The 19,008-nt window shown below is 41.8% G+C and overlaps 1 protein-coding gene across 3 annotated transcripts in view; it reads right to left on the minus strand.

Moving 5' to 3' along the window:
- The window catches only part of ATP8B1 (ATPase phospholipid transporting 8B1), a 557,465-nt gene that overhangs the window by 104,503 nt on the left and 433,954 nt on the right, over positions 1–19,008 (minus strand). For all 3 annotated transcript variants that reach the window (XM_078674864.1, XM_078674865.1, XM_078674863.1), the window contains exons 18-19: positions 14,808–14,972; positions 4,661–4,772 (exon numbers count right to left, since the gene is read on the minus strand). In XM_078674864.1, coding sequence (XP_078530990.1) covers positions 4,661–4,772; positions 14,808–14,972 — 277 coding nt within the window. The remainder of the gene's footprint in view (positions 1–4,660; positions 4,773–14,807; positions 14,973–19,008) is intronic.

Raw genomic sequence — 19,008 nt, forward strand, 5'->3', positions numbered from 1 at the left:
GTGGAACTCCAGCACGAATCATTTCGCTAACCACCTCATCCTACAGATAAGTAATCATGAACTTTGCAACACGTACTGTACAGCATTTAGTCTTGAAATATTTCTGAAGCTGCTATAAATTAATTTATTAATTGAAACAAAGCCACAATAAACATTTATGAGGAAAGCACAATCCCTATCAATGCAACAGAAATTTGAAATAATTTGAAGAACGTTACAAAGGGCTAAAAGTTTGAAAGTACAAAGTGTGACCTCAATTCTGGCTCTATACTCAAAACAGTGGGGTTTTTTCAAGCAAAAGAAGGCCATCAGGCAACAGGACCTTCATTGCTCAATGCATGTGTGCACACTCCCCACCAAACAGACACAGTGTTCAGGTGATGGTACTATGCTAAAGCTCACTGGTAATAAACCTTAGAAGCAACCTAACTTTGTATATAAGTGCGGTCTAGAAAGAAAGTCAGCAAAAGAATGTCAGCTAATGAGAGCCTTCTTTCAGACAACACAAGACCACGGTCAACCAACAAAACTAACATACCCTCAGGCACACCATGCAAACCTGTTAATAGGTGGCCAGCATCATTCCAGGGAGCTCACGGATCAAATGCCACCAACATAAAAAAGTGTTACAGCACTCATACAACTAACAAACAGGTGAATCACAGTGCCCAACATTATCATTGATACATTACAGGAAAATACACAAACAGGCAACCATGTTGTACAAGATCGAACCAGGCATTTAGGAGCCAAGAACATAGTTTTCTCTGCTATACCTATCCACCCCAGCAGATGGAAAAGCCAAACACAGTAGTTGATTAGTAGTAAACCTCTATACGGAGCCAATATAATTAATGGACGCTAATGTTCAATGAGAGAATATGGGGATTCTAAGGCCGCTTCTAACAATGATGTCCTGTCATCCCTGATAAAGACTGTAACCCACATCAGAAAGACACGAATTAATGAGAAGCCAGGTTTAGGGCAAGGACAGTGTACTAAGGATATCCAAGTCTTGAACTCCCAGGCTTGAACCCCTATTTTTCTGAAGTATCCAGAATAAGAATGTCCTGATGAAGCCACACACCAAAAATTAATCAGCACATTTACAAAAATTACAAGGTCGACACTTAGGCCCACATAAACATTCAACACCTGAAAAACAACTTACAAAATGTAATTTCACAAGCAGAGCCTTGTGTAAATTTGCTAGTCAAAAGCTCAACTATTATTAACAATAATTTGCTCCCAACAAATTGCGCAATCATCCAGAAAACAAACAAGTTCCAGCAAAGGAACCATGAGAAAGGTTCACTGTGCCACAGTAATACATTGCATACCACTGTCTTGTAATGCATTGTTAATCCTACAACAGTGATCTGCCATATCTCCTTTAGCATGAAATTCTTAGGCTCACACTAGATTCACAACCCCAGTTATTGCAGTCTAAAACCGAACCATAAAGACCGAAGAAGCTCTGTGCCTAAAACAATAAATAAAAGTTTCCAAGGACATACCCAACCACAATTTGGATCTAGCATTCAAACAAAAGATAGAAGTAATGACCCTAGCAGTGCAACCAAGTTATGATCTACCCATAAGCTCATCAGCATCCGTTCAGCAAATGTGAAATGCTGTTGGGGGCCCCAAGCTCCGATAGTTCCCATTCCATTCAGACATAAACCAAGAAAGCAACATCTACCATATATTCAACTCAGTCTTAGTGAAATCACAAGAGAAAAAACCTACAGAACCTACTGGAATTGGTTTGCATCAGAACAAATAAGCTTGGCAGCATTACCCACTAAAAAAAAAAACACTCAATCTGGGAGAAAAGCTGCTATGAAATGGTTCCATTTCAAGCTTGCCAACCTGGCACACCAGAAAAAACTGTTGAATGATGACAGTCAGGACTTGCAGAATAAAGGAAGTTTATTGCACGGCACTATTTTGCTAACTGTATCAATATAAAAATCCTCCAATCAAGGTGAATAGTGATATTTTTGTGAACTCTCATCGAGAATCCTGGTAAATTCCACTTGCTGAGCCTGCTGACGTTTACAAACGTAAAAGATTATATAGTTACAAGAGGCCGTACTGGACGACTATGAGTAATCCAGTTAATCTGTCTACACCCACATGTACAACAACCATAGTTATCTACCTCAATCAGACAAGGTGGTATATTTAGATAAACTGGTAAAAACATTACTGTTTATTGTTTTTACACAGTTTTTGCCACTGATCTCATGGTACTTGTGAACTCCTCCTTGCCAAGGCCATTGCCCTTGCCTCACAAAACCCAATGTAGCATGCAATTACAACTACTGAGCCACTTAGATAGAAGAAACCTGCAGGTGAGTGCAAGGCTGCTAGCCAACTACCAGTCTATATCAAACCTTTTATATCCGTGAAAAGTCCTAGAAAATGGCTAGATAGGAGAGCAACCAGACAACATTTCTAAACAATGCTATTGTGGGCTCAGATTAACGTTTGTTGCACTGACTCAAAGAGGAGCTAAATATCCCCTCAAATCAATGGGTTGGGGAACAGAAGAGGCTTAAATAAAATTATGGATGAAGCGGTTAGGCTTTTGCTGATTTGGTGGAGGTAAGATGTATGGCATAAAACTCTGGCCTCATTTTTTGTTTGAGTTGGAAAATACAATTATAAGAACTGCGAGGCTCATGAAAACGGAAAAAGTGATCCCCAGCATCTGCTAACGAGTTGAGGTTGTGAAAAACACATGTATACCCAAATACAGAATTTTCTATAGACTGCCACATCTCTAAATGTTTTCAGTAATAGTGCAAGCAGGTGCACTGGGAGGTCATGGGAGTGAGAGCAGACAACCCTTGAAAGCATAGTTTCTACGGAAGTATCACTTTCTCAAGAAACCTCACTCACCTCGGGTGCCAGAGGAGGTTCATGTCTTGAACTGCAGATGGTAATTTACGGTTAACAGCTTCAGAAAGAATAAGAAAACACAGCCCTTACAAGCTACAACAATCAAGAAATATACAGGATAAACTGAGTTTTATATTGTTTTTAGACCGCAACAGTTATCCCAGAGGGTATCCCAACTCGAAGTATGAAAACTGCTAAGGGTGTGCTGAATTGGTTATATACGCTGAAGAGGAACTTTATTACTATTCTGAACGCCAAGTGCTTTTGTGATGTTCCAAAGCAAATGGGCAGAGGGGTCTACTGTTTAGCAATAACCACAAAAATTAGGGCCCTCCATCCTAGATTTTCTAAATTGTGGGGCCTTGGATGAAGCAGTAGCCACTGATCAAATAGATCTGTTTTGGACCTTAAGTGTAACCTTTTCTTCAATATATAAGCCTCAATCAACTTCTTAATGACAGGTAGCGATCGATAATCAAAACTGGAGACATCTGGGTATGTCTATGCAGTCCTAGTAAAGAATGTCCTGGCAAATTCTGCAGCTTATGCAATTTAGGACGATACCGCTTTGGAATACTTAATGTGGCCTTAAAGAATACCTGCGGATAAGGTAATGGGAGGAGGGAAGATTTACTTTAATAGCTTTAAACTGGAAAAGTATGAAGAGGTAATCTTGTTAAATGGAGTAGTGAAGAAAGGGAATTATGAACTATTACACCCAGATTCTTTTTTGACATGAAAGGAACAGATAGGGTTCCTACGTCTTAAGGTCACCAACCATGGGACTAGTCGATCTTTGTAACTCCAAAAATAAGTATTTTTGGTCTGATCAGTATTGAGCTTGAGTGCATGTGTATCATTTAAAGAGACTATTTCTGCAAAACAAGTTTTACATTTTGATTCAATGTACCCTGATAAGTCAACTAATTGGATAAACGGTGTGTCAGCTGCATAGGTCACAAGTATAAATGCAAAGGTCTAATTAGGTGGGTGAAACAGGTAAGATATATGTTAAACAATGTGAGATTTGGGGACTATTCTCTAGGTTCTCTTGACACACTGATTTAAAATCAGACACAAAAGATGACATTTTGATGCCTGACTTTTGTCCTTGATGTATGACTGGATCCAGTCTAACGCGGCACCACGAAAAGTGCATTCATAGTCTGATGCTTCAAATGATGACAGATTATTGAAGGCATCAGAGAGGTCTAAAAATAGGGGCTGCTCTGCTGCCTTTGTGAAGCATTCATTGACTATCGTCCATAGTGTATATGATCGTGGTTTCCACATTATGCACTAATCTAAAACGAGACTGAACTGGGTCCCAGGCTGCTGACAGATATAGGATGTTAAGACTCTGAACTAATAAATTGCCTCCCACTCAATTATATTGGATATTTGCATGGCAACAATAAGTTTAACAGACCGAAAAGGGGAGGATGAAATTTACTTTTGCATATAGGATTAGGTGGTACTTGTTACATATTGACATAACATGCAGGGGTTTTGAATTGGCAGTCAGTATACCACTTCTCCATTTGGGGACAGGGTCACAGCAGGCTGGGAAGGTTTTCACTTAACCGTAATCTAGCATTCAGGGATGCCTGTAAAAATATACTCATCTGGTTGATCACTTTGGGACTATATAAAAGATGCATAGAAAATAACTACAGGGAGCAATGAAACTACTAAATGTATTGTACTGCCCCAAAGTGGGAATTTTAGACCTTACAGTATATTTTAGGTATACCTTTTTTGTCACCAGTAAGCACCCAAATCTTAATGTCCGCCTTCGCCAGTTTTGAAATGGTTTGTGGAACTCCATCTTGCAGTTTATCTTCTATAGCTGTAGCACCAATGAGCTGAAAGATATTTAACACACAAATATTGTGAATAATGTTTTTAATACAGTATTAAGTCCCTAAAGCAGCATTCCGAGGCAACAGCAATAGTGGCACTGTGTCAGGTTCTATATTTTCAGTTTACTGGAAAGGTAAATATCACCAAGAAAGAAGGTCTGTTTGGGAAAGAATTACAAAACGTTAATATGATGCTTTTGAGGTAGTTTTCAATTTATCTGAAGCCATGGCTTCAGCATATATTTGACAGCGTAAGTTGGCACCAGACTCCTTGGTTTAAAATTGGAAAAAAGGTCAATAAAACGTCTGCCTGTCATATACTAGAGCTCATCTGCTAACTTGCTTAATTCTTTCCACGACTTACCAATTACTGTTCAAAAGAGTAATCCAGCTGCTTCAGTTTTAGGAAAATTGAGCAAGTAGAACTAGGGCATCCTTCATCAGGGAAGTAGAACTGGAGTCACTTGAGAATAAAAGGAAGATTACAGCACCAATGATATTTCATAGTACTATAAGAGAGAAACACTTAATGGCTGTTCTTGCACTCTCAATGAATCATCAAAAGGACAAGCCATGTATCATGTATCTTTTCCTTGATATAATTTCTTCTTAAAGACATTGCAGTTTGACAAAGAGAAAAAGTCATCTTCCAACACAAGGCATGCAATCCCAGGACAGTTTGACAGGCTTTGAGGAGTACGGCGAAAGACACACACACAAACTTTCACATACCAGTCTTCTTTAAATGAGGCAAAGCGTGACCTGTGATTTAAAAACATCCTTGACTTATACATCTAACAAAAACACTACCAAGCAAACAAATAACTCAATTGTGATATCTAACTCACCCCTTTATTCAATTCCCCTACTTTTTTGACTCGAGTCCATGCCCCCATGCTGTTCTGAACTTGCCTGTCTCTACTGCTTAGTTCCCCATCTCATATGTATGCATTGTACCATGTCGATCATTTTAATCAGATATAATTGTTTCTTCAATAGAACAAGCCCATCCTATATTGCCATAAATGGTAGAGGCACTTGAAAACTTCTTTATGTTTCCATGATCCAATTCTGTTCTTTGGGCTCAAATCAAATGTTTCCCTGTTCTTCCACTACTTGCTTTTCTGCTCTCCTCTGCACCAATCACTGAACCACTCAGTTAAGCATCATTACGCCTCAATCAACCCAGCCAAGTTAGCACCATTTCATGATTTTTCTATTAACATACGACTGGCTGATCTGGTCTTTGACTTTTCCTGCCCAACTCTTGCAGTTTTTAAAGCAACTGTGATCATCTCATTCTTCTCCATGGACAATGTACTTCAAGTTTTTACACCAAGCTGTTTACATATTTTTTTTCCCTTCACACTAACCACTTTTAAATCGAGTAACCACATATTCAAATTTGAAGGTTCTTTGCAACTACCTTCCCACTGTAATGATACAAACCTGCCAAAGTTAAAACTTCTATTCTCTCATTCTTTTTTCACACCCCATAAACAAATACAATTTTTCATACTACTGTTTGCTTGCTAAGTGTCAAAGGACTGAAGAAGTCTCATTTTACATTTATCTCTTATACACAGCCACTAAAAGCAAAGACTCACACAGGCACATCTCCTCCCATACCGCTCACACACTGGTTTCATAACACCTCTGTGCTCCAAGTTCCTGTAAAACATGTTGTAACCATCACCACTGACAGTCTAACTGGATAGAGTGGGTTCAATCAAGGCTTCCTAGTTAGAAAATCATTCTCAATATTACTCATGAAAGAGCGTAAAAATTTCTATGAAATTTAGAATAACGAATTGCAAATCTGCATTGAGCTTCAGAAATGAAACTGCATTTAAAGATATTCATAGGCTTTAGTCAGATGCTTTCCACTTAGCAACCCATGTAAAACATTTCACAATTCATAGCTTAATTTTCTCTTGTGTGAAAGTAGTACTCTTGGCATAATTTACAGCATGTAACCTCTGAGCCATATCTATTTAGTAGCTTTAAATGTTTAAACAAAACCACGTTCCATTCTTTGCTTTAGAGAGAATAGAAAACACACGTATTTTAAAAGTGCATTACCATGGTATGTTGAATGTTTCTTGCTTAATTAATAAGTTCTTTTGCAGCTAATGTGTGTTTAGTTAAAAAATTAAATGGGGGAGGAGCCAGGCTGGCGACCGAGATGGCTGCATAGACGCTTGGCTCCGTGAGCCTTCTCACCCCGCGCACACATCCTGGCAACTATCCTGAGCCGTCACGGCATATTCAAGTAGGCGAAGGATAACTTTCACTGACCGTTTGCTCCTGAGGCTTTTCCGTGTGGCTGACCCGAGGAAATGTCCCCGACTGTTTTGCGGCCTTCATGGAGCTGGGACCGGGATGTCGAGTGAGGAGAGTAACCGGCCACGACTGCGACAACAGCGGCCTCTGGTGGAGGTGGGGAGTCGGCCGGAGGGCGCCGGAGATCTATTTGGCCGATGGCGATAGTGCTGACCCAGTCCATCTAGCGGAGTGCCTTGTGGTAAAGCAGGGTCGAGGGGAGTGCACAATCCTTGGCCCCCTTTCCAGTGTTGTGTCCGGACATGATTAATGACTTCTCCCGGAATCGGCGGGCGGCTCCCAGGGAGCGGCGGAGATTTTGTTTAGCCTTTTGGTGACCCTCCGCTGGGAAGCCTGCCTTGCCTTTTGGGGTCCCCGTGGTGCATCCTGTTGCGCCCTGGTGTGGGGCCCGGTCCCGAGGTGCGGTGGAGAAGGACGAGGCCGGATCAGCTAAGATGGCGGATGGCACCCTCTTACGCAGACCACATCCAGGCAGAGAAGCTGCTGTACGAGAGTCCTGGGGTCTGGCGCCACGAGACAGTGCCCACGTCCAGAGATCTACTGGCTGCGCTAACAACCTTGCATACGACCCTGATCTGGGACGCCCGAGATCTGGGAAGAAGGATGGCCGCCATTGTTGTCCCACCGTTCCACACGGGCATAGTTCGATCTCAAGGAAGCGCCGCTGTGCCCGCCTCTGTGTCAGTGAGGAGTGCTCCAGCTACGCCTATGGTTGTGGAGATGCTGGAAGACCCGGTTCATGAGATCGCTTTGGACAGATCTGTTGTACATGTGAGTGGCTCGTCGGGGCACGTGTCTAATTGGTGGCTGGGGAAACAACGTCGATCTATGGTTTGGGCTGCCCCGGCGGCGTTTCAGCGCTTGCCGGATGGAGTGACTCTCTTCTGGCTGGTGAGACTGTGTTCGGACTGGAAGATGCTTTCGGGGTCGATGCTGAAACAGACGGATTTCCGCCATACATATTCGGCTGGGTTTTGGTGGTTGCAGTTCCATGGAGTAACAGCTCTGCCCGGTCCGCCCGGACCACTTGGACCCTCCACGGTGCTCTGTATGCCGATTGATATGTGGACGTATGTTGATACTGCTGATAGAAAAGGCCAGGGTGAAACCGTCTAGGACATGGTGGAACTTATTGTTGGCTGATGGTGATTTGGGGGACGCTCGGCAGGGATGTTATTGATTGTGCTATCGGTGATTAATGTTTCCATGGCTATTCTGATCTTGCTTTTAGGATGTTTACTGCGTGCGGTGGGGGGGGGGTGGCCAGATCGATGGCCCTTCCCCACATTTTTCCTCTTTTTCTTCTTTTTTTTCTCTTTTTCTATATTTCGGGTCACTCATTTAGGGCGACAGGCACGCTGCTGGGGGGGGTAGGCCGTAGCCTTCTGCAGGGATGCAGGGTGGGGGGGTAGGGGGATGGGGTTTGTTAATTTGTCCTTTCTTTGTTTCTATGGCCCTTTGTCTTTCTTCCTTTTTGGTGTCATCGTTTTTCATGTTTCCTACAGTATGTTTCGTCTTGAGGGGTGGGGTGTAGTTTTGCTACGCAACGTGTTTGGTTTTTAACTTTATCCTGCTCGTATGACTTGCCCCCCAATGCTTCAAACGTATTTGTACTGTTTGCAGATTTCCTGCTTCTTGCTTGCTATTGTGGGACCATGTATGACCGTATGGCATTGATTCTGAGTTTTTCTTTCTTGTAAAATTGACCTTCTCGAATCCTGAATTTTGCAACAGTACGCTTGAATACAAGTTATATCCTGGACACTTATTAGACCCCGATTTTCGGGCTGCTGTATTTTTATGCATTGATTTGCTGTACTTACGATTTGCCTAGCGGCCGGCCGGGGTGGTTGTAGGCCCATGCTTGCATTTACTTGAAGTAACAATAAAGGTTTTAAAAAAAAAAAATTTAAAAATTAAATGGTTCTCTAGAAGAACGTTAGGAGATGAAGTTATATTAAATATGATGCAGAATATGTCGTGGGAAGGGTTTCGCCTGCCTGACGTGCGCAGACAGCAGAAGGGTGGAGGTGTCCTTTTGGAGAATGCTAGATTTTAGTTGGTTGCAGAACGCAAATTACGCCACATGCTTTGTAACATTATTCATGATAGGAGTTTCAGAACCCTTGCAGAACCATTGAAGAAACCTTTGCGAAAGGGAGACTCAGACAGATCTAGAGATGGGAAGCTGCAGAGGAGTTTTATTTATTTATTTGCGAGTTTGTATCGCGCTGGCTTCCCTCCCGAAGGAGTATCTCCGCGCTTTTGGCTTCTACAGAGAGTTGAGAGGAAGGGATGCTAGAAGCTAATGTGATCTACTGTTTAAACAAGAAAGTTTAGCATTTTCCTAAAAGGAAGATGATCTACACATAGCCTGAGGGATATTGGGAGACTATTCCAGAGAGAGGGTCCGGCTATAGATAATGTTTTTGCTCCATGTCTGGTCGTCTTTGCTCTGGGAACACACAAAAGGCCTTGTTCACTAGATCTAAGTGTCCGAGATGGTATGTAAGGTATAAATTTAGTATTCAGATATGCAGGGCCTTCAGACATAAATGCAGAACTTAAGGTAGCAGAGCAGATGTGACTTGCAGATGCAAGGAAGGAGGGGGTAGACTTTGATGGAGAGCAGAACAGAGGCAGGTGAAGGCAGATTAGATGCAGGCTTTGTTACATTCTGACTTATTAAAATCCCCAAGCTTTATGCTTTGACTAACTGGCTGTGCCGAGGCTTATTTGTTCTATGCTTTATTTCTCTTAATGGGAGATTCTGCAATTATTAATTTAGCTTCATGCTAATCTCACTCTTGCTTTAATTTTAATTTCTACTGGAGTTCTGACTAACATCATTTATAACTCACTTTCTTAGAATATGATCAATTCTGTAACCTGATTGATATCTGGCTAATGAATGAAGAGTCAAAGAATCTTAAATTTTGATTGGAAAATAAATCGCTTTAAAACTACTCACAACTCTCATTGACAAAAAATGTTTATTTACATTTGATTATTTGCCCATGTTTATGAAGGAGTTCTTTTGGTCAAAACACTGTGGCCAAGAGCCATCACCTTGCACAGAAACCAGAGTAATGGTAATTAAAGGTAATAGTGCCACATTTTCTAAATTTCTAATGGGAGATTACCCTGAGATTTCCGCGTTATCACACAGGAAACACCTATTCCTCATATAGATCTCAGAACATCAAGATCTATGAATAAATTACACTCCAGGACCAGTTTCAGAATTCTCACACTGCCCCTCAAGTCTGTTATCCCGAGGATCAGCTTAGGTTACGCCCTCAGCTCTGATTGGTTTCTCTAATCATACAGAACTCTAAGGGTTCAGAAACTCCATTGAAAAAGTGATAAAAACTTCCACCTCAACACTGGAAGAGAGACCACAGGACCTTAGTTAGTTATTTTATGTTCTCCAGCTATTCTGTACCAATGGTTATGGCTTTGGTGGCCCCTCCTCAGTGCTACCTTCTGTATCCATTTTCATTAGCACAGCAGCAGTTGTTTCACCCAGTCCGGTCTGCTATTTACATCTTTCCTCCCAAGCTCCTAGCTTTCCCATCCAGGAGCATCACTCTATTCATTAAACTCAGAGGAACAGGTATTAGTGGGAAATGCATACCTTTGAAATGCCCCTAATGCACGGTGAAGAGTTTTCTGCTCTACCCTAGAACTTAATTGGCCAAAGAAGACAGCACTGTACTTTTCTGTTCTTTCCTTGCTCCTGTTTCTAGGCCGCTGTCCATACCCTGGACCTGAAATTTGCTTTTACCAACTAGCATCTATTAGTAACTGATTTTTTAAAGACCAGAGACATGAGAAGCCCTGTCTAGAAGCCCCCTTCTCCTTGAACCCTATGGTCACAGATTTACATTCCTACTGGTCATGTTGTAAGCCTTTGTCTTCGGCTTTGTGCTCAGGCATCACCCTCACAGTCCACCCTTTTGGGTTCAAGCTGTGCCAAGTTGTTTAGATCCTCTTTCTCTTCACCCCCACTTGGACTCCTCAAACACTATAGGTTAGCCATGTTGTGAATCACCAGCAAGTCCTTAACTGGTACACATCTTTCTCAGGATGTAGGAGTTTGGCTTAGTATATGGGTGCACACTTATGCAAGTGAAGCACCATGCACTAATCCAGGTAACCCTTATAGTGATTTTAGTGGTCTTAGACAACCAGAGAAATCTTTCAAAGTGGTAGCTATAGAAAGCACCCGTAAGGCTTAGTCCATAAGGAGTGTAAAGCAGCTTGTTCTACCAGTACTAATCATACAGTGTAGGTTAAGTGAAAAAGAACCACACAGTGTAGTTATAAAAATATGTATTTATTATAAACACTCACTAACACATTTCAATATCTCCTCCCCAGAGATATAATCACAATACACACAATACTTCAGTAATAGAACACGTAAGTAGCACAAATACACAGTGGTCTCCGGGGGAGACCAAACCAGTAAAGACTGGACCCAGAAGACTTAGAGGAGACGGGGACCCAAGGAGCCACCCAAGGTAAGTACCTAGGAACCCCACCGAGGCTGTGTGCGGAGTGGAAACATGACTGCAGGCTCAATACAAGTCAAAGGGTAAGTCGAGGTTGCAGTTTTCAAGAAGGACCCTTCCCTAGGACCCTGAAGAAACCCAGTGGAAGATTGGAAAGTTACCCCACCCGTGGAGACCCCAGGATACCTACACTAGGGAAGCCGGGTGCATAGGTGCAAAGTGACTTCTGAAACCGCTGTAGACCTAAATGGAGGACTTCAGTAAAAATACTGCTGGTGAAGACGGTGGAAGAGTCCGGTTGAATCCAAGGGTGGATTCAGGAAGAGAGGTACCTGCAAGCAGAGGGGACAGAGTCTGTGCCACTCAAGAGTGACCAGGAGGCCCGGAATACTAATGCCCACCAATGTCAGAAGATGCAAGAGAGTTGACGGTGACCTTTGCGCTGCAGCTGTGCGGACCAGGCGACGTTGCAGAAGGCCAGGAGCTGTTCACGAGCTGTCCCACGTCGGATGTCAAGAGCCAAGGTGGGGAGGGTGTCAGTGTCCGGTGGAAGTACCAACAAGACTTGGAAGCGGGAACACATATGGCAGACGAAAAAGGTGCAATGTCCAGCAAGGTCCAAGGGACTCACCACGAGCAGGTAAGCCAGAATAGGTCCTGAGCAAACCGGGGAGCCCACTGGAGCCAAAGACTACCTCAATAGCACCTACAGGCCTGAGGTGCAGGAGTCGCAAGAGAACCTAAAGCAGCTCACCAATGATGCAGGCCCAGGGTGCAGAGAATGAGGTGAGGGCAAAGTTCTTGGTAGCAAGAGATGCTGGAGGCTGGAGCATCTTGGAGCCCGAAGAGCTCTGGAGAAGATAGTCAAAACGCCTTAGCAACTGCAAGTCGATGCGGTGCACAGGGGTACCGCTCCAGCAGTTCAGACGAAGGATACTGGCTTCAAACCTGCTGTGAAGACAGTGCATGCATCAAGAGAGTTGCAGTACTACCACCCATGTTAATGAACCTTTCGGAGTCCGTGGAAGCTCAGAAACAACAGACCGATCAGCTTTGTTGCGGTGCCTGCGGATGCAGGGGAGTGACCCCTTCACTTCAAGGGAGATTCCTTCGGGTGTCCTGGATGCCCACAGGTATGGAGAAGAACCTGTATGGAGCACAGGTGACACTGAAGACTGGCAGGACAGCGAGACCAGGAGCTGCAGGAGTCTTCCAGATGCAGTTTTAGTTCCCAAAGCTAAGTCCAACGAAGTCCCAAGTGCCCAGACAGTTGAAGATGAAATGCAGTGGTTTCAAATCTGAATCTTGTCCCACGACAAATCTAAAGACCCACCCACTGATAAGCCCTTAAGTTCCCTAAAAAAAAGGCTTGGGACGATTCAGGGGTCCCTCCCAGAGGGGGGCCCGGACAGTGGGGAGGATACTCCCATGTCCTTTGTCCAGTTTTGCGCCATGTCCTTTGTCCAGTTTTGTGCCAGAGCGGGAAACAATGGCTACCTGAACTGGTGCCAACTGGAGTATGCAAGGAGGGCACCAAATGTCCCCGTCAAAGCAGTCTACTGGTGCTAGCAAGTGCTCACACCCTGGCCCAATACAGTAAGTCATGTCTGGCAGGTGGTCACACCTCCCTGTGACAGGAAACCTACTGTCCCAGCTTCCCCTGCTTGAGCTTGGCTCAGTCGCAGGAGGGCAGAATCTGGTCTCTGGCCGGCAGCAGCCATCGATTGTGTCCGGGTCTGGAAGACTGGTACCGGGAGCACAGAGGACTTCCTGGAAGGGCCCCACAGTGCATGTAATCTGGTGTATGATTCCAACATGTTTGATAGCAAACATGCCAAGGTTTGTTACACCCAGTTTAGAGTTAGCCACCGCATAATGACGCATGGCCACCCTATGGATCGTAATGGCTGATGCAATTATGCCTGGAGAATGGACTCCGGTAATTGTAGGGGTGTCCTGCTCATGCAGGGGCACCCTCACACTTCTAACCAACCACCCTGCCTTCAGGATGGAAAGGCCTGCCTTAGGGGTGATATAGGTTTTAAGTGTAGTGACCTCATATATAAGAAAAGTTATATCTGTTGTAAGTGGGGCTAGCACCAGTCTACATAGGCTGCAATGGCAGGCCTATGGTCACAATTTGAGTGGTCTCATGGGTGGCATAATACATGCTTCAGCCCATGGGGGACCCCTGGTGTACCTATGCCCTGGGTACCTTAGTACCATATACTAGGTTCTTACAAGGTTACACCTGTAGCTAATTTGGGGGCTACCTAAGTACTCACCATGGTCTAATTTAGGGAGGAAACACAGAGGCTTGGGTCCTGATTAGCAGGATCCCAGTCAGACTAGTCAGAAAAACATAATGACACCAGCAAAAAGTGAGTGCGACCATGAAAGCAGATCCTACTTTCATACACATGAACCCTCCCGTACTTGCAAATAAATAAGTACAGTGCAAGTAATTTGGTGTCTTCCTGGAGTAGTGTAAGGGAAATCTAAAGATGCCTGGGAAAATTAGACACTATCTGCAGTTAAAGTCAATCATTTTCTTGAAAAATTCAAAAACATTTAGTAACTAAATTAACTGCACCATTTTTACTGTAGCCTTGGGAGGTACTCAAAGAAAACATGACATCTCCCCTTTCTTCCTGATCCTGTACATTAAGGAACAATATTTTCTCCTTTTCGTAACACGTTTAGGTCTAGTTGTCCGTTTCAGATCTTGGTGCACCAGCACCATCCACTATGTAGACATACATGCCTAAATCTAAGAATAATTTCAAAAAAGTATGACTAGAGATAGTGCGGATCACTACAGGTGCTAATTTGTGATACTTGAGGATATGAAAAGCTATTAAAAAAAAAGCATGTGCCCTGAGCCAACACTGGCCCTTTGACACACAGCATAGATATATTCTCTTAAAAGGCTCACAGTAGTTACCAAACTTTTGGGTTCTCTCAACATAGAAGTCAGTATCAGGTGGACATAAAAAATTTAATTTACAAACAATAACAGATAAAAGTGCACCAAGACTGCAGAGCAACCATTTGAACAAACATTCAATATCTCAAACTTAAGACCACAACTCTTAAGATACAATTGTGTAACATGGATAAACTGTTCTATAGCTTACACTTTGCACAGTACAGAAACATATGAAAGGAAACGACTTACAATGAGATCCTTTTCAATTTCTTCATAAACCTGATCCAGAGCATGATCTCGGTTTACTGATACCACTGATGCTGCCTGATACTTCACATTCCATTTTTCAAACTCCTCCTCGCTGATATCTTTGTAGCAAAGGCATAACGTACGTAATGTGTCACTTGCAAAACCCTTAAAGCCAAAATCAATAAAATTCAGTTATGTTTAAGAAACAATGGAAATTTTAAATTGGTATTCATCATGCAAAAATGATAATAAAACACATTTCACCAGGTAAACACTTTAAAAGAAATGTTAGTTGGGTACCTTTTGTAACTTTGGCTGATGGATACTGTCTGCCATCCATTTTTGAACTATCCAGGACAGCAGGAGAAGATGACAGCAAAAACTATAATTGTGTCTGCAAAGTTTTAACAACTTGCTCTGCTTCACATTTTTGTGAAGTTTATGAAGTGGTAAAAACTTTGTAAGCAGAAAAGAATATATATAAAAAAATCTACACCAAAGTTGCCTGACAACAATAGGAGTTTCGGAGAGTTAGATTCCTTCTTCAGCAAAATTTGCACATGAGGGATTTTTTTGCAAGTACTTTATTTCAGAAAGTTCAAGAGAATTTCACAGAAAAACCTCTGCAACTTCACACAACACAACCATTTTGACATAGGCCTAGTCTTCAAATATGACCAGCCATAGAAGAACTCTGCAGAGTGAAGAAATTATTAGCAGAACCAGTGCTCTGAAAGCTACCCAATATGTGCTTCTGATGCATAGCATTTCACTTGCACACTAATCTTTTATAGACCTTTCAAGCAAAGCCTAAGCAAGAGTATGGTAAGTACAAAAATATCAAATTCCCAAACAAGCCTCCAGTACAGTTTCAGTATCCAGACATTTATGCTGAGAAGACCAAGTAGCTCTTTCCAACTCTGTTAAAAAGACACAGCCCTTAAGAAAGCATTTGCAGTCTGCTGCCCTTCTCAGGAAGTCTTTATGGCTGCCTAACAGCTTTCATTAACACAAGTGACAATCCACCAATATATTGTTTTATTGTTTATTTGCCTTTGCAAACCCATTCACAAATAAGCAAATAATGTGTCATTTCTGTACTTGGATACCTCGGACATTTAGTACCCAAGTGTCCTCTTAGAATCTAACCTGTAAAGTCTCTCCTCTACCCTAGATGCATAAGGTGGCAGTAACGTGCTAGAAGCTGGTTACCAATTAAAGTTACATTGAGAAACATCTTTGGGTACAAAGCATGCTTGCACTTAGGTGACAATTCCTGAAACTCACTCACCACTTTGCCTGTTATCACATGAAGAACAAGCACTGGCAAATAGGTCTGAGTTGCATGTTTAGTTCTGCAAAAACATTAATAAAAAGACTCTAGGAAAATCCCCACAAACAACCACTGCTTTTTGTACAAAGTTTATCTATGATGTAAAGAAGTTAGTGTGATGATTCAGTCTACTTTGTAGATGTAAAGCAGTCCTCCATGGAGGCAAAAGGACACCAAACGGCCAACAGCACGAGGAGAGATATATTCCACTGGTCCAAGGCCCGCTCTATATTTTAAAGCATTAATAATAGTACCTTTTGCAGACAGCTGCACTATAAATCATGCCCTAAAAAGTGTACCAAGAGTCCAAAATGTAAACCAATATTTACCAGGGATTCTAAATTAAATAACTTAAGTTGAAGCCAACAGTAAGTTCCAATAACACCGTACAGTCATATTTAGCACTCATTGATATCTAGTTTCCAGACTTTTCAGAAATAAAATTGAATTAATCACAAACAATGATGTTCTAGTTTCCTCATAATAACTTTGTTCTATGTGAATTACTTTGGTGCTTTTTTATGACAAACCTTAATATTTTTTCAGCAAGATCAGAAAGCACTATGCATGGTACCATCACCTCTATCTCATGCCCATCAACCCTGAACACAGTGGGCCAATCTTCAAATGTCACTATTTATTGCAGAAAGATTCTCAATTTACACAATGCTCAAGGATGCCAATAACAAAGTCGGCTTATAATCGCGCCCCCAACCTACAACAGATTTGGCAAATGGTGAAAATAAAAAATGCCTTCATCACTTTCCTTTTACTTGTTTTTTCAATTTTTTTAGGTTTTAATAAAACAGTAAAATAACCTTCCTTTTAAAAATAAGATCAATAATCGATGAGGTATTCAGAATATAAAAGTAACATTCTGTTGCTGTCCTGCTACTGTTCTCATACATTCTTATGTACAAACTACAGGAGCAAATTGAGCTCCAGGGTCATCTGGCCACTCAATATCAGGAGCTCATTCAATGCATGAGATAGAGTCCACACTGGCTGGTGTCTAGCTTGATGTCATTAGCCATACTATTATTGTCAGCACCATAGGATGCTGTGGATCAGAACCTGCTGCCCTGGCAGGAATAAGCAGCTCTTTCAAGAGCAGGTGCCTACAAAAGAATACTTTTCAGTGACTGCAGTGTGTTCAGAAACACCCAGTGAAAACCCTGTAAGAAGGAGCGGAGATATTTTTGATAATGTTACGAAATCCCTCAGCAGCTGTGCAACTCTAGACCCGTATTAAGTTGTCATCGGTCTTAATTTCTTATTCGAAAACTTTCTAACACCAAATATAAATGCTATCATTAGGGATCCCATTACAGCTCACCTTACCATCTGGTTTATGACCCTATATTATTCTCAAGCATGAAAAAAAGGACCCTCAACAACATCAGGCACAGACTTGGGAATATTTTTGTGGCGTGAATAGGGATACATAAATCTTTTTAATGCAAGATTTGATGCTTTATAGATCTACTTCTCATGTACCCTCTTGGTTATCAGTTCTAAATGAGGGCTTCATTTACTGTTTGGTTTTTATAAATATTAATAAACATAGGAAAAAGTAGAAAACATCCCTGGTTAATGTTCTTTCACTTTAGCACAAAACATTTGGTCAAGCCGTAGGACCTTATTTTTTAGTTTCCCTAAATTTATCTCGAACAGTTTTTAATGTCAAATTGGGGAGACTGGATCATTGGTGCAGCAGCCAAGGCAGCAGACTTTGGAGCACAGTGCTCACGGTTCGATCTCCGGCTGCAGCTCAGGACCATGTGACTCTGGGCAACAGCTCACTTAATTTCCATGATGGCCCCCAGCACCTTGAGACCCATTGAAGGGAGTAGTTCACGCTTTACAAATACAGGACTACGGAAGTTTGATTCTCTCGATGATTTCTTCTTAAGGATGTAGTGGTAAGAACATTCCACAGTAGACTTTTGGGCCTGAACAAAACCAGACCACATGCTTATAAAAATAGGAAACACTGGTACATGGCTAGTATTGGGAGCAAAAACAAGCTCACCTACATCTTCAGTAGTATACAGATTCGAGATTTCACACGCTGTTGGTAGAATAACTCTCAGTAAAACTTGAGCATGACAATGCATAAAGATCACATGAAAAAAGTAACTGCTCCTTTGCACCACCGTTCTGATTGTTGGAGAAATTTACACAGACAAGTTTGTGTTTTATCTTATGAACCAACTTTATTATTTTTGCTGCGTCTTATGCACTTCAGTGTTTTATATAGACATTACTTTTGCTGTAGATACAACATACGTTAAACATTTCAGTTACTCACGTTGAATTAAGTTTGTTGCATTTTGTCTGGTTACATTTTGGTATTGGTCAACACATTATTAAAGCTATCAACAAAAACTAGGGTCGGAAACCTTGTTATTGTTCCCACATGTTGCTTTTGCGTCCATGAAAATAATGATTAGAGTAGGCTCATCTTTAGAAGGGCATTTTATGAGTTGGTTTTTCTAGCGTTTTATGTTTATGTGTTCTATAGCAATCTATTCATACAGTATACAAATATGTTTCCTATTTATAGGTCATTGGGTCTAAACATGCTTGATGCCAAGTATGTGGACAAGTTTCTGTTTTATCGGGTAAAATTCAGCTGTCTGTACAGTTGTTGGTCGCTCGGATAAAGGTTGAAAGCTCATATGTTTTAAGTTTCTCATTAGATAACCATATCCAAGTTGCAGAATACCTTCTAGAAATGGTTGAAATCAGTAATGGACAATTCAAATGACCTTGTACAGTACCACTATACATCATCAGTGTATTGTACAATGCTTAATAGACTGACCTATAAAGGAACAGAACTGTCATTGCAACCAATACCAGTGC

This window comes from Lissotriton helveticus, chromosome 2_1, assembly GCF_964261635.1.
Source record: "Lissotriton helveticus chromosome 2_1, aLisHel1.1, whole genome shotgun sequence".
NCBI classification, from domain to species: Eukaryota; Metazoa; Chordata; class Amphibia; order Caudata; family Salamandridae; genus Lissotriton; species Lissotriton helveticus.